The 22,594-nt window shown below is 42.6% G+C and overlaps 1 protein-coding gene across 1 annotated transcript; it reads right to left on the bottom strand.

The window, feature by feature from the left end:
- Positions 1–1,114: 1,114 nt before the first annotated feature.
- ifngr1l (interferon gamma receptor 1-like) lies at positions 1,115–21,922 on the bottom strand. The gene is made up of 8 exons (XM_036547196.1): positions 21,685–21,922; positions 5,905–6,022; positions 5,233–5,420; positions 4,575–4,729; positions 4,270–4,438; positions 2,615–2,736; positions 2,065–2,253; positions 1,115–2,034 (listed from the first exon to the last, which is right to left on the bottom strand). The coding sequence occupies exons 1-8, from the start codon at positions 21,752–21,754 to the stop codon at positions 1,858–1,860; spliced, it is 1,188 nt and encodes a 395-aa protein (XP_036403089.1). The 5' UTR covers positions 21,755–21,922; the 3' UTR covers positions 1,115–1,857.
- Between the last annotated feature and the right edge of the window lie 672 nt (positions 21,923–22,594).

Genomic DNA, 22,594 nt, shown 5'->3' with positions numbered 1-22,594 from the left:
CTGCCCTGCACAGAGGTACTACCTACTTCCCCCTCGGAGTTGAATTTCATTTACATGAAATCAAAGTGGCTAATATTCCATTCCTGTGTACAGTGTTAGGATTTCTGCTGCTTATCAGGACACAAAAATGGGCTTAGTATATCAACGTTAGTATACTCGGTCATGCCTCTGAGGTCTCCTCATAAAATCTGAAAGAATTATACAGTGTTGGTCAATTAACATTTACTGGCATCATAATTATATTTCACCTAAAATTTACAAAGAACTTTCATTGAAATCTTACAAAAAGCGATTCTTCCACATACTCTTGAGTACACATTCAGAGTTTTCACTTTGCATTTTCATCCATCTAACAGACAGACATAGTTTAGATTTATCCATCCCTGAATAATGTCCATCATACATGAATACATGATTAGCAAGATATCATGCTACACAGAACCCATGTGCTGGGTGCTATGTTTAATTGGTCCTTCACGTTAACAGCTTCCATTTCTGAATAGTCTCACACTTGCCATCATAAAGCCATCCTGTTCTCCTGACACCCACCTACCTGTATACATAATGGCTGACCAAAAACCAGCTGGTGTTATCAGTCATGAGCAACAGAGTCCACAGTCTTTACTGCAAGGATATAACCGAAAGACACTGAACAAAAAAATTGCAGTAATCAGGTGTTCAAACTGTAAATGCAAAACATTCATGAGCACATACAAGAGTTATGATTATAGCCCTAATTACACTCACATGTGGCATTTGGCATATAAACCTCCACTGGCCAATTCGTTAACAAGACATACACACTCCCCTTTTGAAACAGGCAACATCCAACAATACATAATGGGTGTTTCTCGGGGGGGGGGGGGGGGGGGGGGGGGAGGGCCAGCGGAGGCAGGCAGGCAGCCAGCCACACAGAAGGCAGTGGGAAATCTATGCTCAAGAGGTTCTGCCACTGACTGCTGTAACATGTAATAGCCATATGGCAGCATTTCCCAAACCTCTCCTGGAGGACCCCTTGTCCTGCATGTTTTAGATCTCTCCCTACTCCAACACAGCTGATTCAAATGATCAACTTCTTATGAACTCCTGAAGCTGCTTAATAACAAACTGATTATTTAAATCAAAATACAAAGAATACACAAAAAAGTGAAACAAGAAACAAAACCAACATATATTTGCAAAGCCTTAATGATTTTTCAAGTCACTTTCTAGTGACAGATTTAGTAATAATGTGGTAAAGGCATTAATTCAGACTTTGGATTGTGACATGGTTAATTATTTACACAACTAAAAAACAAAAAAAAAACAAAACTAATTTACACAAAATCACAGAAAAGTCATCAGTTGTCAGCAGAATCTATCAGCTGTAAAGTAACTCATGTGACCTAAAATAAGCTGCTTAGAATTTGGCCAATGTGAAGTACAAAAGAAATGATTTATACACTTTTTATTTCACTTTGTTTCAGTCTTAATCGCAAGACTCCAGTGCAACAAAACTACAGACCAGTATGAAAACCAAAGTCCAAGATTTAACTCCTGCGTCCCTCTCTGAGTCTGTATCAGTTTAAATCAGCACTGAGGTTTGATCTTTGCAGCAAACTTTCTAGGGCACTGTAGCACCACATGCAGCTGAAGGCACAAACATCACATCACAGGTTCAGCTCAGCACACTGCAATGAATTCTACGTCCCTATGCTACAGCTTCAGATGGAAATGGGTACACAGAACCACTAAATACGATGAGGAGGGATAGTCTTTGCGAGAGAACTTTGTGAGGGAAGCACAGGCAGTGTCTGAAACAGTCAGTTTTGGTGACGATAACAGCTTCGTTTGGCGGCTTGCCCTGGGCCTCCACGCTCAGGCCTGGGCAGACCTGTACGCCTCGGCATGATCCCCTGGGCTAATCTCCACGGTGAACTTGGGCCGGTCGTAGCCGGAGGACACGATGCTGTGCTCCTGCTCCTCCCCACTCCCCGAGAACTGCTGCCCCGACCCTTCGCAGGATTCCGTCAGCCCGCCGCTGCCCCCCTCCTCCTCCTCCTCCACCCCCACCCCCACCCCCACACCAATGGGGAAGCGGGATCTGTCCAGAGGCATGGTGCTCCCCGTGACGACGGGCTTGTCCTCTGCGATGTCCTCGGCGGTTGGCAGCAGGGGTGTGGTCCCGGAGGGGCTGACCTGAACCTCTGACACGCTGGTGCTTTCGGGCTGCATGGTGTTCCCGCCGATGCGCGACTGTGAGATCACCGACGCCTGCATGACACATGGCATAGCGGTAAGGAGAGCAGGACTCATAACCGAAAGGTTGCCGGTTCAATTCCCCACTGGGGCACTGCTGTTGTACGCTTGGGCAAGGTACTTAACCCAGAACTGCCTCAGTAAATATCCAGCTGTATAAATGGGTTAACATGTAAAAAAATTCTGACCTATGTAAGTTGCTCTGCATAAGAGCATTTGCTAAATGGCAGTAATGTAATGTAATGTAGTGGCATATACCACTTACAGCACACTGACACACTTATACTGCTGCGTTCTCAAAGAGCAAATGGGGCTCACACCCTGATATTTAATGGCCCTGCAGGAGTATCCGAGGGTCAGACAGGCCGCAACATACCATCATCTTGGGAAGGGAGGAGCTGTCTCGCGTCAGCTTCCTGAACACCACCATCGCAATCCCTGCCAGGAAAACCGCGACTAGAACACCAATCGCCACGAAGAGGATGATGTAAGTGGAATCTGCAAGACAGGGCACACATTCAGAATGACTGCTTCCATCTGCTTCCCTTTCTGTCAGAGAGGATATAAATGGCATCCTCAGTTAAACAAGTGCACCCATGCATGTCACATTCTAGCTTCCATTCCCTATTTAAATCGCTTTGTTGGCATGGCAGGATCATTTGTATGTAGCCAAAGCGTCATAGCATCATTAACTCAAACAATCACATGCACACAGAACTTTTCTTTACTTGTTTTTCCCCTTATAGGGTCACCTGTTTATCTGTTTGTGGCAGGACGCCACACAATTTGCTACCAGCTCCACACTTTTCCCTCCCCCCCCTAATAAATACGACAGTTTTTTAAAGGTCATTTAAATTTTGGAATTGTTGGTAGATTTCGGAAAACATTACACAATATATTTTTCTAACTTGGGGGTATTTTTCCAACTTGTAATGAAGTGCAGCTCTCTTGACTGCAGAGGGAGCACAGCCTGTCCTCTCTGCGCAGACAGGTCTGCCTGTGGCAGCCCCTTTCTATGACCAGGCTGTGCTCACTGAACCTGTACATTGTCAGGGTTTCTGCAGTTTGCACCGGTCAGACAGACTGCCATCACGTACTGCCATTTAAGTGTCAAATAGCATTTAAGTTTATTTTGGGGTTTTGACATTTCAGTCCAATAGGTTCAATGTTTTTGTTCAGTAAAACTCTGGCTGGGTCAAACTGTTTGAACTGTAGTGACACTGTCCTGGGCTGAGTATTATCACCAGTGTCAGTAGGTGTTAGATAATCAAGCCCCTGGACCAGTTGGATTGCTTTCTATGCTCACTTTTTGGCATTTCAGGGATTTATAATGATAATGAGCTGGGGTTGCTCATTTTCAGGTGTTTCCAAAATGCAGTGTCTCTTTTGAATGTTAACTGATAGGGCAGAACTAGACCAACATCCACTACGTGTTGTTAGGAATTTTCTTCAGTATCTGGAGGATACTTTGGATACAAAATCTGTATACAATTCAAGTTGATGTTTGTCCCATGTTGTAAATTCTTGTTGCACCAGCAGAGCCCACACCTCACTGCCATAGAGTCCAGTTAGTTCAGTTATGGATTTGAAAACTCTGAGGCAGACACTAAATGAAATTTGGATTTGATTTGGACTGATCTTTTAATGGCACAGAAATTTCTTTTTTGAAAAGCTGAAGAGTTGCATGGCTCTCAGCTTTTTCGCAACAAAGTGAAAATGCCCAAGAACTGATTTTTAACCCCAGGTGTGTACAGTTTGTAGTTTGTTCAGTTTTTTTTGTTGTTCCTAGGGTGAAGTTGTGTTGTGAACTTTTGGGGAGTTACTTTTCAGGGCCAAGATCTGACAAAACTTCCCTAGTTGATTCAGGTTCGGTTGTATGAATTGTTGTATTTTATTTTTGTCATGTTTTTAGCACACCAATTTGAAAAAGATTAATATGCTTTTTATGAAAAGATGTTTTTTTTTCGCACTGAGCTCACGTCAGAAAGTGTTTGACACCTGTAAAGCAAAGCAAATGATTTGGATTCTCACTCATGCCGGCGTTCTTCCGTGGATCGTAACAGTTTTTCTCAGAGGCTGTGAGGAAGAAGCTGTCCAGCCTCCCGTTTATTTCCACGCAGTGCCTGACCTCCGATTCGGGGACCGGAACATTTTCCCGGCACTCTTTAGTCTCGCAGTTGAATTTACTCTCCTTTATTTCCTGAGTGAATGGGGAAAGCACGTGAATGAGCTATAGCATACACGCCTAGTCAGTGTTAGCCTTATTGAGCTCGGACTATTAACTGTAATGAACACAGCTGTGCAGTCCACAGTGTGGCGCTGTACGCGTGCCTCACCCCTTCTTCCTCAGTGAAGATGCTGTAGCTAAAATCTACATCCTTCTTCTTCTTCTTCCCCAGGGCTCCTCTGTAGATGTGGAAGGGATGGGTAAATGACACGGCCATAACACCATCCGAGATGGACAGGTTCACAGGGGGGAAATCCAGTGTACCTGAAGCAAAACAGAGCTCAAATGACCAAAACGTCGCCCGTGGAACATGGAGAAGGCAAGCGTGCTGGTGCAATTCTGCCTGGCCGTGCTGTCTCACGGCTGGAGGTAAGACTGCTCTGCCACCACAAGCAAGGACACAGCCACATCGGCCATGTCAGCCACATCGGCCATGTCAGCCACCCAACAGTCTTTTTCTCACAGCCAGGAGTATTTATGAAAGACTTATTACACTTGTCCACCCCTCAGAATATAAGCAATAAGCATAATAAAATAAATGTTTGTCATACTAAAAACAGAGATACTTGTGCTGCAAAAATGTTCTCATGCACAGTGAAATATTTCATACACATGACATATAATTCCATATTTGCCTCCTCAGCCTGACTTTGTAAAATTTTAATTCAACCAAAAAGTAAACCAAAAATGAACTTAACTAACTAAACGTAACTAAAAATCAGTATGCATCAATGTAATAATGTTGACATTTCTCAGATGGTCCTCACAGAGAATACGTTCAACCATGTTTTTGTTGTAGGTGAACTCTTGAGATTCTTCGCCTGCCGATTTATTTGATCCAACAGCAGCAGTCACAGTGACAAAGTAACTGTCTTCGGTGGAGAGTAATATCAGGTGGGTTATGTTGCAGTGTTGGTGGGTGATGTTGAAACATTTCTCGACCTCTTTGGCCCCCCTGTGAGAGAAAGAAAGCAGAATTTAAGGAAGAGCCACGCTGAACGGTTGGCTTGCTTCTGCTCTTCAGCTTTAATCCGGTATTTTCTTTCACAGCTTTAACTGCAAGCTCATAATGGAATTCCAGAACTGTGCGTGCGTGAAAGGTTTCAGAGAGGACCTAACAGGGACCAAATAAACATTTGTTCTGTGTGTTTGATCCTGTCTGTCTGAGTGACGAATTAACCAGAATTTTTTTTTTTTCGTTAAGCGTGAAGGGAGGACGGGGAGGCCAGGAGAGAGGAGAGGAGGAAGAGTCCAGACTGATGTTTTCTGAACTGAATCCACCCTTAACTTCAGTTTTAACAAGAAATAAAATGTTTTTTATTTATAAGCTGTAAAATATCTTCATATATTGGTAATAAACACAGATGAGTTTGAGCTTCTATTGGACTGACAGAAAGACTGATTGATACATGTGATGAGGATGTGATGGAAGCACGTACCCTCTGTAGCCGTTAACAGTGACGAAGAAGCGTGGTTTCAGGGAAGGCTCCGGGTAGTTCCAGTGGGCAACCGTTTCAAAGTTATGACACAAGATGCTCACGTTGGCTGGGGTCGGTACTGTGGAGGAAAAAAAAAAGGAAATCAGTGACAGATCCATTCAGTCAATTCGAACAGGTCTGCAGTGGGACCCAGAACCATGCCAGAGGAAACAGGCAGAGTGAGAATCTGCATCCAAACCGCTGTCAGCCCGGTGACTGGAACACTGCTTGCTAATATCCACAAGGGGGCGCTAACAGTGTATATATGAATTATTTGGAGCCTCCATTGCTAGGCCTGTTCACGGTAAGCTATGCAAGTAACAATTCCATTTTAATGTTACTAAATGCATCCGAATTACACAAAGCACAGACATTAAAACAGTACCACTTTACCCACTGATCTTTTTCAAGAACATAATACAAACCCTTGTTCAACAGGCTATGTTATGACTAATTTTTGGTATCGTTTGGTATAGTTTTTACATTATTTTGCATTTATTTTTCTCCCTGCCTTCAATACGGACATGTTAAAATAGTCTTCTCTTCTTAACTATACACAGAAAATTATGCTTGCAGATTTCATGAATGTGTCAACAGGTTTTTTGATATGTAACTGTAAAAAAATTATAGTTCTCTTTATGAAAAAGTGTTCAGGCAGTGTTTTTGCTAGAAATGGTGTAAAAAAAACCCAGTAGGGGGCAGTCTTCCCATTCCTCCCTCTTGGCCAATGCAGTCCAGGTTAAATGGTGACAAACTGTGAAAGTGACTTAGATTTAACATTGAAGAGACTAATTCTAAGTGACTAATTCTCAACCCCCCCCCCCCCCCCCCCCAAACTCTGCACAGCCTCATCGGACATGACACATGTTCAACTGAGGTGTGCATATAATGTCTCTTCAAGATATTTTTTGGAAAGAACTTTATAATGTGGCAGGTTTTTATCTCATTTTATTTACTCTTTGTATTTTTATTCATTATTTTCTATGTAATACTTGATATTTGATATTTGTAAATCTACCAGGGATAGAATAGTATACTTACAATACCAATGGTATCACCACAGAGCAAGGCATCACACTGTTCACCCTATGCAGTGGAATTAGGTGCCACTGATGTTGCAGTAATGAGCCTTAGCAGGGGCACATCAGAACAGACATCTTCTACCACTGCACGAGTGCATGTATTCACCATATGGTCCCTTACAGCTAGGGATGTGCCAATCCGATACTCAGTATCAGTATCGGTCCGATACTGGCCAAAATCACTGGATCGGATATCAGGAAAAAAGTATAATCCAATATGATCCATTAGCCTAAACTATCACGTGTACGGTCACACCGGTGTGATTAGCCCTTTAGCCCGTATGCTAAAACTGGTGCGATTAGAAAACTAGATTGGAAAAATTCGAGCTAATTTTAGCTTTGAGGAGACAGTGATTTAATGTTAAAAAATATAGCGAATGCTAACTGAAAACTACGAGAAGCTTAACAACGCTAATGAAAACATAACGAACCATGTAACATAACACGCGTAATACATATCATAAAAATAAGTTACGTGCGAAAGGGTTAACTAAACTTTGAGCAACTTTGAGCGGATTATATAATTCCTTTGTTATTCTAAATACTCAGAGATTTAAACTTTTTTAAACAGATTTAACACAAAGTTGCACTTTAAATTTCATTTTCAATGTTTGAATGGTGCTGACCAATCAAAAATGCTGCTAAAAGTTCTGTGTGTGAAAAAGTTTATACAAAAAACAGCAGTATTGCATAAGTGAGTAAGTTGTGGGCTATGTATTTCTTCCTTTAGGGGAGTAGCATATTTGTTTCACAGCATGATGTTTTTTAGATGGCTAGGTTAAGCAAAGTGCATCCAGACAAATGTATTATTAACAGCTTAGTTTTTTAAGGGAGGGAAAAAGACGGTATCGGATTGGTATCAGTATCGGCGGGTACTCAAGGTTGCAGTATCGGTATCGGACATGAAAAAGTGGTATCCAGCCATCCCTACTTACAGCAGAAATGTCCACCTTCACTTTTAACTGTGCAGGACTGAAAGGTTCCCATGACGCAGTGTGTCTGGACAGAGGCTGAGTAATGCTCTATGCTCTGAGTGTGTTTTAAACATCGTGATCGTTACACTGCAGCCCGGCGTAACCACATCAGCCTGTGGAGTGCCGTGACTGCGGCGTTCCCCACACCCACCAGCACTGCAGGTTACCTCTTAAGAATAATGAAGAATAATGATGCCTCAGTATTAGAAGCACAAATGACGACTGTCTGGGCAATCGGGCTGAGGAGCCCTGAGCACTGCTGTGATCGTCTGGGAGGTCACCATTAAAAGATCACCCTTGGCTTCCAGTGCCCGATTGTTATTGCTTTAACTCAACAGAATTGCAGCGCATTACAGCAGAGTGACCTTTATCTTCATTGTGAAGTCTGACTGGGCAGCAACTGAAATGCCAGCTCTAGATGGGGGTAGTGGTGGTGGTGCCAGTCTGGGTTTGGGATATTTTTGATATGGAAGAATGCCAATGTTTGAGTTTCTCTCTCAGCGTCACTGGATATGTGGTAGGAATAATCCTGTAGACTGTTGCTGAGGCACCTTACACCGGGCACAGGAATTAACCCGAACATTTAACAAAGTGGGTGTGAAGGAGAGCCTTCACCTCCCCCTAGAAACAAGGTTAATTATTTGTGTCATTTTAAAATTTGAAATGTTCAAGGGCCCTCAATCAAATTCAAACCTACCAATAGGAGATCATTTCATCAATTGCATCTAAACCTGTTAATTGTTTGCCTGTTTATAATAATTGTCTGTCTCTGTGAACCAGACCATTGGTTGACAAGCCACACCTACCTAATTAAAAGCTTGTGGCTGGAGAGCAAGAGGGCTCATTTTGTTTCTGCTGAATGTTTGCTCAGGCTGGTTTCTTTGTTTTTAAAATAAATTATTGGCTTTTTGAATGATTGCTCTTTTCCGATCATTTTTATAAGGCATGTTGGCCATCTTCTCCACAGTGGGCCCCTGTGAAGCAAGGCTTTGCACCTCCATGCCCACAACAGGAAGACCCTGCTTAACAAAAGGCACTATCCAGAATGTTCTCTGCCACCCGTCCCACAATGGTGGAATGAACTTCCACACTTCCGTTCTGCCGAGTCCCTCACTAATTTCAAGAAATAATAATATCTGAAGATGCAGCTCTTCCACGCTTACTTGATCACCTGAGGCACTACCACCTAAAGCAATTTCTTAAACTTCTTAAAACTGTCTTAAACTTTGTTTTCCTTTAATTTTTTTTTTTTATTTTATGGTTTAATACACTTGTCTCTACCAGCTAGCTTATATTCGGCCGACTCTTGAAACTTGGTCATGCAGCGCTGCTAATATTGTTGATTCTATATATGGCTTTTTGCTTGTGCTGCACTCTTGCCTCATTGCTAAATCGCTTTGGAGTAAAAAGGTCTGCCAAATGAATAAATGTGATGCAAATGTAACACAACAGAGTCTAGAAGCGGCTGACTGAGTTTCCACAGCCGCGCCTACTGACAATGAATCAGAAAAACCGGCTTCATTCCGACTTCAGTCCTCGAGCCTGCCCGAACAGGGGCCGAGGAGAAGGTAAAAAGAAAAGGTGAAACGCCAGGATTCCTCCTTGCCCTTGAGCGGCGTGCCACCTCGCCCACGGAACAGCTCACCCGTAATGTTTCGGCATGATAACTGCAGACCATGCCTTGTGCGGAGTTTGCCTGGGGGGCAGTGCCAAGGGGAGGTTGCTGAGGTGTGTCGGGGGGGGGGTTGGCAGAAGGCCCCGCTGCAGCAACCACATCACCTGGGCGCTCGATCGCGCTTGGCGCTGAGAGCTGGACAGCCAGGAAGTGTGACTCACGTCTGCCATAAAGCCCTTGCTGCGCTGAGACATGTCAGCAGAACCAATTATTAACTGAGATTGATTTATAACGCTTACCCAGGGGACACGTGTGAGCTGAACTCTTTTGAAAGTGTTCATTTAAATAAGGATCACTCAACCTCGGCTGATTTTCACATAACTGCTTTTCATGAGGCGCCATTCTGTCTGTAACCGGTGAACACGGACATTTTAATTATAACATAACAACTGGACTGAAGTACAAAGTGCCATTACATGTATGAAGTACAATACAATATCCATTCATGATGAATGAGCAACTGTGTCAGACTAGGCTAACAACACTCCCAGACTAGTGAGTGTGAGCATAACACTATTCAAGCCCTGCTACAAGTTAACTTGTGCAACCTGACTCGACTTCCTACAAGCTAAGGGAAGGCAAGTACACACACTGCCATACAAATAAACTGATCATCCAATCCCTTTCGTACTGTGGAGGGGGAAACCATAAGATGAACTCATAGGCTGCAGAAACCGATATGCACACTGACACGTCCTTGAGTCCGGATAAGGTGTACGCTCTGGGCAGGAAATCTGACAATCCGCAGCCCTGCATTGAAGACAACAATAAGCTGCTTATCTATTAAACATCAGCACCCCTCCCTTCTTGTTTCTGAGTTTTTGCAGCTGGCAACAAAAGTAAGCCTGAGTGGCCAACTGCTTTAACTAATGAGATTCTTTACAAACTATACAATCACACTGTTTTGAATAAAGATATAAATTCTGCTGATTTCCTTTGTTCTCCATACAACTACTATGAGTGCCCTACAACTCAATACTTGTCTCAAGCATGTTTTAATAAACTATTTTCATTGTATTAACCAGATTGGAGGATTTAGCCTAATGATGCTACTTTCTTAAAGGCAATGCTACCACATCATATGATCAGGCAAGACAGCAATAAACTGCAGATATATGACACTTATTTAAACTGACACACATATTAACCATGCACAACTATCACACACGTTAACCATGCACAATTATCTCCACAGGTTTATCACGCACAACTATCAAACTTTTTAATAAAGCACAACTATCCACACATTACTCACAACTATCACACATATTAATCAAACCCTACCACACCGTGTTACTCATACACTATAACTATCATAAAAAGGTTAAGGCCAGTTAGCAACTCTGTACATCTGAGTTCACAAATCAGACAGCTTACATCTTACAGCTTTTACCTCCCACATTTCAATCTGGGAGGCTTCCCCTCCGCTGCACCGCATGACCCATTTTTCAGTGAGATAGCAGCAGCATTACTAAACACTGTGACGCGTTTGCCAACAGCCATCAGCACGACAGACTCAAGAAGTCAAATTCTAAGAAATCGGATCAGTGTGACCCAGAATGCACACCCACATCTAAGGGCAGCTTTGGTGCACGCTTCCCGAGCAAAGAGGCAGTGTCTGCAGGCTGATGCGGCTCCTTGCTGCTGCTGCGACTTCAGGCGTGAGCGTGCGAAGGCGCACGCACGAGACACGAGGACCACAGCGCCGAGCACAAACTCTCCGTTTTGTTCCACCTCACGGGGCGGACACACACAACACACCTGAAGAGGCGGATCCGGTTCCTGACTGATGTGGGGAGCTCAATACACCTGGGGGTGGGGGGGGGCGCACAAGAGAGAAGGAGCTAGAGAAGATGACTAGGAAAAGCCACAGACAGAGAGGGGTAGTCTGGCAGGAGTGTAGAGTGTGATAACAGATTCTAAGAATTAAAGTGTTTTTGTTACTGCTTGGTTTGTTAGCCTACTGCCTGAGTGTTGAGTTTTACGGGTCACAACAGGCAGACAATGTAAGGAAACGAAGAGAGGTGTGTGACATGACAGTGTTTTGGTCGGTTGTAGCTATTCTGTGGTCTGAGTGCATTAATATGTAGTGCCGCTCAATAGACAGACCGGGGCTGTCCCGCACTAATACAGAGCTATTCCGAGAATCACTGCCACAGTAAATACTGTATTACTACTACTGCCACAAACCTCTACTGGCACAAAGGTTTAACAGCCAAATTGTTTTTTGCTTTTTTTTTTTTTTTTTACTTCAGCAGAGGCTCATACTGTCACCAGGCTTTGCCTCTATTGCTGATGTCTTATTTACATTTATAATCAGTTTTAGTACAAAGTTTAGTACAAAACTCCTAGGCAAAGGTCTGATGATTTAGACTCCATGAAATGGGCAATTTTCACCAAACCCTGGTGGCAACCCCACCTGTTCCCTGACCGGCAGAGAGCTGAGGCAGAGACAGTGAAGTGGCTCTTGGTGTTTGTACGCTCTTCAGACGTGTCTGACGCTGTCGGCTCTGCGAGTGTGGGAGCGGTTTGCGTCTATCGTGATTCTTTTGTGATTCAGGAGTGACACTTCCTGCTGTTGCCCCCGCTTCCTGAGTTCTGGGAGATAGGCCTGCAGCGCTCTGACTTTCGCACGTCTCCACTGAGCCACTGCTACGGTGTGGCACTAGATCGGCGATTCAGTTGTACTTGTGTGCAAGGTTCTTAACCCACAATTGCCTCTGTAAATATTCAGGTGTATAAATGGAAAAAACCTACATAAGTCGCTCTGGATAAGGGCGTCTGCTAAATGTCAGTAATGTAATGCAATGAAAAAAAAAAACCAACCACTTCCTGGTAACATCTGTGTTATTGATTGCATGCATTGAAAAGCATACTCTCGTCTCAACTTATGGAAGAAAGAGATTTCTCAATAAATGAGAAGTTGACTGTATGAAGCAATCCAGAGACAGCGGCGCTGGTGTTATTTACTGATATTCATATCTTTCCAGCAGGGAAGAGGAAGTGAAATGAGGAAAGTCCTGCAGCACAGAGTACCACGTGCATCCCTTCTTTCAAAAGAGGTAGTGTTTGGGGTGCTTCAGCCAGCCCTGCAAAAGGCCCACAAAGCTGGTACTTTTTCTGCATGCACGCTGGAGAGTTAATGACCTGGGCCCGGGTACAGCACTGCTCTGCTCCAGAGTAAACGCCAAGCGCAGTCCAGAGAGAGATTGCAGCTCCACGGCATAGCGGTGAAGCGCATGTTCCGAAAGTGCGCTGGCCGCCAGTGTGCTATGAGAGTATGCTGGCTTACAGTGTGCTGTAAATGTGTGCTAGCTTCCAGTGTGCTGTGAGTACGTGCTGAAAATGTGCTGTGTGTGTTGGTTTTCAGTTTGATACATATTGCGGACTCAGCAGAAGCAAGTTCTCCTTCTCCTCTAGCCCGTCACAGCTTTCAGTCTTAGGTCTTTCGGATGAAATGATAATGCAAGGTCCTGACTCACTGTGGTCATTAAAGATCCCATGGGACTTATCGTGAAGAACAGGGGGTTCCCTGTTTAGATCAAATTCCCAGACACGCCCTCAGTCTGGCCATCTAATAATCCCCAGTTCATATGGTTAAATAAACCCCTCCCTCTCCGCCTCAGATGATGTATGGTGTATGTTTTGGTATCACCCAGATAGGGGTTACATGTCATGGGTGATGTCACAAATTGTTATTATCATTATCAATATTGTTAAATAATTTCATTCTCAGCTTTTTGTCATCTGGCATCTGTACAGACACACATACATACATACATACACACACACAGTGCAATCCAAACATTTACAAATATTACTGTCATTTAGCAGATGCTCTTATCCAGAGCAACTTATGTAGCTTAAAATTTTATTTATTTATGCATTCATACTGAGGCAATTAGGTTAGTACCTAGAGTACCTTGCCCAAGGTTATTATTACAGTAGCAGAGCTATTGTAGCAAAGGAATCGATCCAGCAACGTTTCAGTTATGAGGCCTGCTCCTTACCACTACGCCACACTGCTGCCTGACATAATGACAGAGAGAGCATCCATAATAGTATTCCTCTACACAGTTTTCAGATAAGGGGCCCCTGTGCCAAAAGATTCTTAAAAAATATTCCTTACATTACATTATTGCCATTTAGCAGATGCTCTGATATAGAGCCTTATTTAGACTTACATAGGCTATACTTTTACGTATTAGCCATTCACACAGTTTTTTATTGATCTGTTAACTACCCTGCCCAAGGGTACAACAGCAGTGCCCCAACAGGGAACTGAACTAGCAACCTTTTGGTCACAAGCCCTACTAATTCGCCTTTTTCACCTGTGTCGCCATATTGATTTCAAAACGAGGCTTGGGTGGGTAAATGAATCTCGTTAAGCCAGCTAGAGGACATGCGACACTGCAAATCTACTTTCTACCTGGGTTATTTAGCGTTACCAGAGCGTTTAAGGTTGGTCTTAGCTACCTACTTAGCTTCATTCATATTTCAACCGTGTTTAGCGATTTTAAAAAAGCTAGCTAGCTAGCTACCCAGCTGATGACTGTCATGCGAGATGACTGTCAGATGCGAGAACGAAGTAGCTAGCTAGATAACAGTATCGAAACACGATTAACCAATGAATGGACAACATTTTAAGCTGGTGGACACTTAATTAGCTAATCCGTGTTGAGCGAGCTAAGAGAGCTAGCTAGGCAACGGGGGGGAACTGTTTGTTTACCCAACCAAGCCTCATTTTCATTTTCAATATGGCCGCAAGGTGAAAAAGGCTAATTATCACTATCACACTGCCGCCACACATCCTTGACTACAAGATGCACTTAAGAGTTTACACTGTTGAGAAACTTTTAGTGAAGCAACAGGAGGCTGTCAAACAGCGGACACTAACATTTATCTCTGTCTCACTGCTGCAGAGTGGTCACAGAGGGCCATATATCAACTTCTACACCACCAGTCACGCTTAATGCCCAGGTAAGCCAGCCATATGATCATTAACCCGCACAATATTATACATCCATTTTGACATGACATTTTGCCTGCATTTTCACCTGAACAACCTCTGCATTTCAATTCAATATCAACGTTTAGATTCTTATTTTAATTAATTTTCGGATTACCACATTTTGCTGTAGGATTTTTTTTTTTTTTTTTTTTCGCTGACCACTTAGGCCAGTAAGATTTGTATTTGTCAGACAATTTTTACCCACTGAAAGCCTGTATATACTGGCTAATTGAATCCCTTGGTAGCATAGCTGGTAGCTCCCTTTTGAGCTAGGGCTACTGTGAATAGTTTGCAAAGTTTGTAAAACGAAACAATGTTGTTCAGTTACTGAAGTTGCCTGTCTGTTGAAAATAGACTATAAAAACAGTCTATGAAAACAGACTCAAAACACTGTTCAAAATAAAGTAAAAAAATCACAAGATTAATCAAAAAAGTTAACCAGGGGCTAAATGAACTTAGTTACATCTCTAGGTCCACTAGATTTTTAACTGTCAAATGTTGTTCTGAACAACAAATCCTACAGAATGGCATCGTGGAGGAAAGTGACCTTATAATCATTTGCCATGTCCTACAGGACTTATTGTATGGGGAGTTACATTACAGTATAACATCTTGGTCTAGCTTAGCAATGACAGTAACAGGATCACCTCCCACTGGCCAATAGGTAGCATGCTGGTCCTCACGTGCAGCAAGCAAAAACCTGCATAAAACTCTCCGTAGAAACACAGCAAAGAGCGACACAAGGCCTTTATGGTCTGAACAATATTGCCTCATTTAACATAACTCAATGAGAGTAACACCAGCATACAGTTTCAACCCGCACCTGACACTGTCTGAACCACAGCAGCCTGGGCTGACTCATTTCAGAAGCTCTTTGCTCGAACGTCACCGGTTGGCCTTTCGCTGCGGTTTTTGTCACCAGCGCAGGTGCCAAACCCGTCGCCTGATTTCACCCCCGTGTCAAAAATCTTCAAACGTGTCAAAAGGCGCTGACCACACTGACTCACAGGAGGAAGCCGGAATCTCCACTGCAGCTGTACGGCATTCCTGTTTTATTTTGTATTATTTATCTCTAAACTCACGCACTCACAGAACACAGAGGACCATTTCTCACATACAGCGAGACAGGAACAGGAAATGGCTCAGCACATTCTGCTACACATCGTTACTACCACGCTTAAAACGTCGAAATCCACAGCTTGATGTACCCCTACCGATAAAAAATTCCAGTCTCCTTGGGAGTATAACAGTGTGGCACTTGCAGAACTGGAATTTTCTTTATAAAGGAAAACACAATTTCTTGTCAGATGAAGACTTACAAATGAAAGACCCTTGTGAAAACAATTAAACATTAAGAGGAACTAGACTTGTGTTTACTACCTTTGACCAGACTTGTAAAGTCACAAGACATGTCTGCCATTTTTGTATTCTGTTCTGCTAACTGTAGTAGCAGCACATCTATCAATTAGTTTAAGAAAGACTGCTATTTCACACTTCACAGATAGAACCTTAACCTCAATGCTTCCAGTGTTTAAATTTACTTGAAGTAAATGTGTAAGAGAAGCTAAAAGAAGTGTTCTTGTACAGTGAAAGCAGTTGTGGCAGTTAAGATCTTACTGTTGAGTTTTACTGGCAGCGTTCATTCCAAAACAAGAAACAGACACGCACAAGGATCCATTGGAAGCAGAGGAACCAAGAATGTTCAGGAGAAAATGTCCCCGCATAACACAATGCCAAAAAGCCCAGCTGCCTGGCTCACCAGCAGCTTTCACAACAACTTTCCTTTCTCCTGCTTCCTATGGCATTATGGGTAAAGATTTCAGATTCTGCCACACTATGGGTAAACACGTCATTTGTCATTTACCAGCAGGATTTGAAAGTACGAATGATAACGCCTAAATGTTTACTTGTGATACCAGCACATTTCTTTGAGTGTTTTTTCAGAAGTTTCTACAGTAAAGAACAACTGCCAAATGAATAAATGAATATGTATATTGTTACAACTAGCCTTCCCTGGCTCAAAATAAAATGATGAAAATGGCTGTAAAAGGGCAAACTACCATAACCGGACTGTGCGTTGTGTCAATGAGCCAGAAAAGTAGACAACTGACCCAAAACGTATATCAGAGGGTAGACCTCCCAATACAAGATAGGATCCCCATCTCTGGGGATCGCCTCGCAGGTGAGATCTATCTTTTGGGCTCCAAGAGCCACTGGAGCCACTGCAGCAGCTTGATCAGTTTAGTTTATTATTATTTAAAAAACGGCACAAAGACGGCAGACCACTGCTCAGCTTACAGGGAACTGACGGTGAAAAGGTGACTCCAAAAATGCAGTCTTGCGAGTCCCAGCAGAACAAACAGCATATGTAAAACTAGCCTTAGGGGCTCTGCAGGCCTCAAACAAATGTTGTCTACCAGCGTACCAGCGAAAACCAAACAACATCAACCAAACGACCGAAAAAAATGTTGTCAGTCACGGCCATATGCTGAAAATCGATCTTCCCCATCTAGATTTCATGCGACAAAAAACAGACAGCAATGTCTCCATCAAATTCAAAAATTCTGCCATGCCTAATTCTCCCTCCTCTGCTGGTGCGCGATTCACTTGTTTCAGGCTTACCTGGGTGGGAGGCTGCCTCTAGCTGCCAACAGCAAGTGCCAAATCAAAGAAACAGAAAAAGTGTGCATGTATGTGATGTGCTGTGACCCAGTTCTAACAAAATGTAAAGGTGATTTTTTCCATGTCGGTAAAAATGAGAAAGCAGACAGATGCTGGGGAGGACAGGGGAAAAGGAAAATGTGCACAAAGACCGAGCACTGGCTGATTATTCCTCATGGTGTACTCCCAGAACAGCCATAAGAAAAGGCTTTTTAAAAAATAATAAAAAAACAACAACAAGAGGACAGTGCTTGCTGTGGTTTGTTGAAGAACGTTTGATCAGCGTGAGAATACTTTAGGATAATCAGTGGTCTGTTTAACGTGGAGAAGGTAACCCAAATACTGTTGGCTGGACTTGTAGGTGGGACAATGCTGACCCTTCAACAAGGTACACACTCAAACTGCTTCAGCTGTATTGACAGATATTTAAGCTGTGCAGCCTTCTCTGGATAAGAGTGTCTGATTCAAATTACCCAATTCTGCCACTGATGTGCTCTATATTGCTTCCAGTGTACAAGCAGTGTTTCTAAATCTTGCAGAATTCTTTGGAGTTTCTCCAGGAGGCAGACGGGCCCATTCATTCACAGGGACACACCTTTTGCCTTTTGATGGTCAAATGACCACCTTGCAGAGGTTTTTAACCCTGAGCACTGCAGAGAGGTTTAGAATACCATCCACTGCAGAGTTCCATCTCCACCTGTTCATTCTGATCTAACCTCAACAGATGAATTACTTCAGAGATTGAATGCACCCAGTAAAAAGGCACTTGATCAGGCAGCTCCTCTTAAGTCTTTACGAAACACAGTGAAAATGCTCACATCCTGGATTCACACCAAAAAGCAGAACAATGGAGCACAAGTGGAAGGTTTCAAGACTGCGCATATTCACTATGGCAGAATGACAGACTATGTTGAGATGCAACCATATAAGAACAGCAATCACCTCTCATCTCACATATCCAATAACAGCAATAAGTCAAAAGTACTTTTCAAGCACCACTAATGATGTAAATTCTTCCTCTAAAAAATGAAAACATCTCTTACGCAGTGTGAAGTATCTTCATTTTTTATTAATAAGATCAATACTCACCATTAGAGATTAGAATTCCCAGAGTGGTCCTGACCCTAGTTTGTTCTTAGGTCATTATGTGCCAAAGCTAGATTAATTTTTTAAGAACTGCTAATCAGCTGTCTGGCATTTTAATTTTAACAGTCACCCTGTTTTCAGGTTGTGTTCCCACTAGACCTGTTGAACATGTGTTTTAGCAGTCCTGGCAATGATATTCTGACAATTTTTACCACAACACACTTCTGCTCCTTACAACACACTTACTCCTTACCACTACAACACACTGCTGCCCTGCTCCTTACTGCTACACCACACTGCTGCCCTGCTCCTTACTGCTACACCACACTGCTGCTGCCTCCAATCAATGGGATCTCATTTTTCAGTTCATATTTTGCCCCTGGAGGTTTTATGCTATGCTTATGATACAAATATGTACTTATTCAGTAAAATGAGGGGTTGAAATGCCCCATTTATGGTTTAAAAATATGTTTGTATCATGACTGCCCTGCCAGTATTAGAAGCTGAATGCCCTGAAAAACTCCTCCAGTTAAACACAATCGTTACTGAGCACCACTTGCATTTCCTCTACCAGCTTCCTTAAGGCTTTAGCCAACTCCAAATGTTTAGACTGAAGTTTAAATCTTTGCACAATTCATTCTAATCTAACGCAATACAAGTGTGATACCTCCGATTTATATACATTTCTAACTGTCAACTGTCCTATCCTTGAAAGACACAAAGACACAAAGAAGATTATTCACACCTTTATTCCCTCTGGATTGGATTAGGTTTTTTCTCTCCTTCTATGTGTAAAAGACCAGGCTCTGGCATTTCTCCAGCTGTTTCACAATGCTGCAGACAAAATGGTCCCTAAAAGTCAGGATATACAAACTACCAACACCTTGAACTTGACCATTTGCTTTTATGATCGATGCTGCTGACTTTTCAGAGAAATTGCCGTTTACATGCGAGACTAAGCTTCGTCTGAAGTCAGCAACAGTGCACGCCAAAATCAGTCAACAAAATGTTCAGGAGCATTTTTTTTTTTTGGATGAACACCAGCACTGCAGAATGCCCCACCCAGGATGCTCACAGATGCCAACTCTGCTTTTATGCTCTGTAAATTACTGCAAATTAACACACAAAGGGAAGCACTGTTTTTAAGGTTACCAAACATATCACTCTTGAATGGAGGATTGATTTATTCACTTATTTAGTCTGGAAGAACAGGACTGTTGGTTTTGTTGAACTGCTGAATTTTACCATTTTTATTTGTTTACCTGTCTTTATTTACTATACAGTGCAACATTTTCCCAAATACTGTACTGTAATGCGTTCATTTGTTAAGATGCTGAATGTTAGGCTACATATCATGAGATTTTTTTTGTATGGACCTAAACGCACCTAATGCACTGTGTTGTATGCATTCTGCTCAACATGATTTTAATTATATTTGATTATTACATGTAGCTGGTTTTGTAGAGACTTGCATTTTTGTGCCAGCGTCCCTGTCAGAATAGTTTAAGGCAGTTCAGGTAACAGAGAAAGCCATCATCCTGGGGCCAGGGTTGATTTGGGTATTAAATTGTGTGGATAGGGTTAGGCTCAAGTGTCAGTTTCAGGCCGAGGACACTGGCGATGACTGGCTAATTCTGCCTACCCCTCTGGATCATGCTGGTGAGCCCTGAGATATATGGCGGTATGTTTTTATTCTTGTAGTGAAAAGGACAGGCTTCAAATGGCCAAATCAGTTAAATAGGGATACAGGAAATAAGTGTTGATGAGACATCATCATTAAAAGTAATGCTGTGAAATCATGTGATTGTCTAACTAAACTAAAAAGTCCCTTTTAGTGCTGTGGTCACCCTGAAATCAATTCCTGTTGAAACACAGGTTACACCTCTCTGTCATGTAAACACTGCTCCTAGATCACATTCAGAGCTTTTGGCAAGGAATTACGCATTGTCTCGATTTGGCAATGACTTTTACCTTGCAAAATCCTAACCATATATCACCATTAGAGACTAACCACATCCCTCTGCAGAATACATTAATAAAGGTAATTAAAAATAATAGAATTAACAACAATTTAATGATAATTGTTTGATGATTTTTAACAACTTATCACGTAGTCTTACTAGCATGAAAAGCATTCCATCTCAAACTGAAAGCACGTTATTTCTTCTCCAGATGCTGCTCGCCAGAGGGTTGTTCAAGGTTACACTTTTTTTTTGTTTCCACGGACACATATTTTCTGCAGCAATGCTGAGTTAAACATCACAACAGCAACAACCCGCCAGGCAGTGAAGTAACCATATTTCAGTTGTAGGGTCTGCTATTTACCACTGCACAGCCCTGCTGCCCACAATTCCATGATATAAATATGATATAAATAAAACATTAACCGTTCATCATTAACATCTAAAGGAGAATATAAATGAGCGAAGACAGTCACTCTTTGCAAATAGTATAATATATCCAATAAGGCTGGAGAAAAATTACTTATAGCCTATTCTGTAGAAGCGTGTCCTTACTGGTTTCAGCGTGCAACATGCAAAAGTAAATACAGAAATCAGGGGGTCCCACAAACAGAAATTCCGCGTTGTTTCAGGGTTTTATTTGTTCTGTTTGCTAGTTAGCCGTTTTGTCTCTGCACCGACTGCCCCGCCGTGTACTTTAACATGTGACTACTCCTGACACAAAGACAAATCTGTCAGCTTGAAACAATAAACAATTAACACAGACTGATTGTAAAGTTGAACGATCAAACATTAGTCAATGAAGCGAGTATCATGTACGAATAAGTAAGTGTATGATTATGATATAGGCCTGCTGTACGGGCAACAGTGTGATGTAGTGACAAGAAAGAGACCCAAATGTCGCTGGTTAGATTTGCAGATAGGCCAGTGTTCTGGCCTAATGCTACACATTGTTTCGTAGCTAAGGGAAGGAGCCGTTAACGCATGGTGCGTAGCCTACCCTTTCAGTGAAAAAAGCCACGGCAACCATAGCATCGAACATTTAACACCCACCAAGATGACAGTAATTAAAAAAAAACGTATAATCAAAAAATAAATCCTTAGACAATAACAATAACGTCTTTAAACGCTACGACTACTGTCAAGAGTATTTTGTCTTGTACGTACTCGTGTTGTAAATAACATCACCCGAACGACACTACAGTGCTGCTCGTTGTACAATTAAAACGTGTGTTAACCTACAGTAAAAATCATTGCTCTGATACCGCACAAAACAAGGAAGGCTACTTACCCTCCGAAAAGCCATGGACCGCTGAGTTAAGGATCAGCAATGAGAAAAGGATTTGTGTGGCCTCATTCATTGTTATGAAAACGCAGAAAATGTACACACCAAATTCAGTCGAACGCAAATTCCGAATACCGGAGCAGTTTTCCCAGAGAATAGAGACTTTGCTTCTTTGATTTCATCCAATAACCACTTCCTGTACAGCACTAGCGCAGGCAAGCAGTTTCGTGCTAGGACGTGCTGGCAAAACATACACGGTGTCATTGGACTGTTATATGGGGAGGAGCCTTCTCAGAAACCGTCGCATTGCTACTGCTTTACGTCGGGAAAGCCCCCAAAACAACACCAGCTTATATTTATGTTTAACAAAAATGTCGGCATGTTGTGAGTTGTGGGGGGTTTGTTTGGTATAACAGATAGAGGAGAACGCATTTCCCTGACAAGATATTATTGTCTTTATGTAAGCCTTGTAACTATTTTCCCCACTGTTTACATGTTGCAAGGATGGCGTGGAAATGCGCACCACGTGTTGGTAAAAAAAATCCTTGCTGTGTACGCATGTTTCGGTCTGCCCGTGCGCGTATGAGAGGAGACTCAAACATTATCTCGTCAAGTTGTGTGCTTTTCCGACGGCGTTGATCTACCCGACTCCTTCGCTTTATCGATGCCACTTTATGCTTACTTTAGTACGTTCTCCTTCTGTAACTAGGCGGGTAAATAGTGTTAATGAGGTGCATTGAACACCGCCCTTGCTGTCGGGATAGCCACGGGAAAAGAACGTTCTGTGGTCTACGCTTTCCTTCAAAAGGGCTGAGTTACAGCAAACGATATGCCCGCATTGGCCCTGCCCGCGCTCACTTTTGATCTTGTGGTATCGCACTTTCACCCCCCTCCCCCGCTTTAAAAACGGCGCCAA

Source organism: Megalops cyprinoides, chromosome 15 (genome assembly GCF_013368585.1).
Source record: "Megalops cyprinoides isolate fMegCyp1 chromosome 15, fMegCyp1.pri, whole genome shotgun sequence".
Classification (NCBI taxonomy): Eukaryota; Metazoa; Chordata; class Actinopteri; order Elopiformes; family Megalopidae; genus Megalops; species Megalops cyprinoides.
Note: the sequence above shows the minus strand (reverse complement) of the source record. Positions and strands in the feature narration are given on the sequence as shown.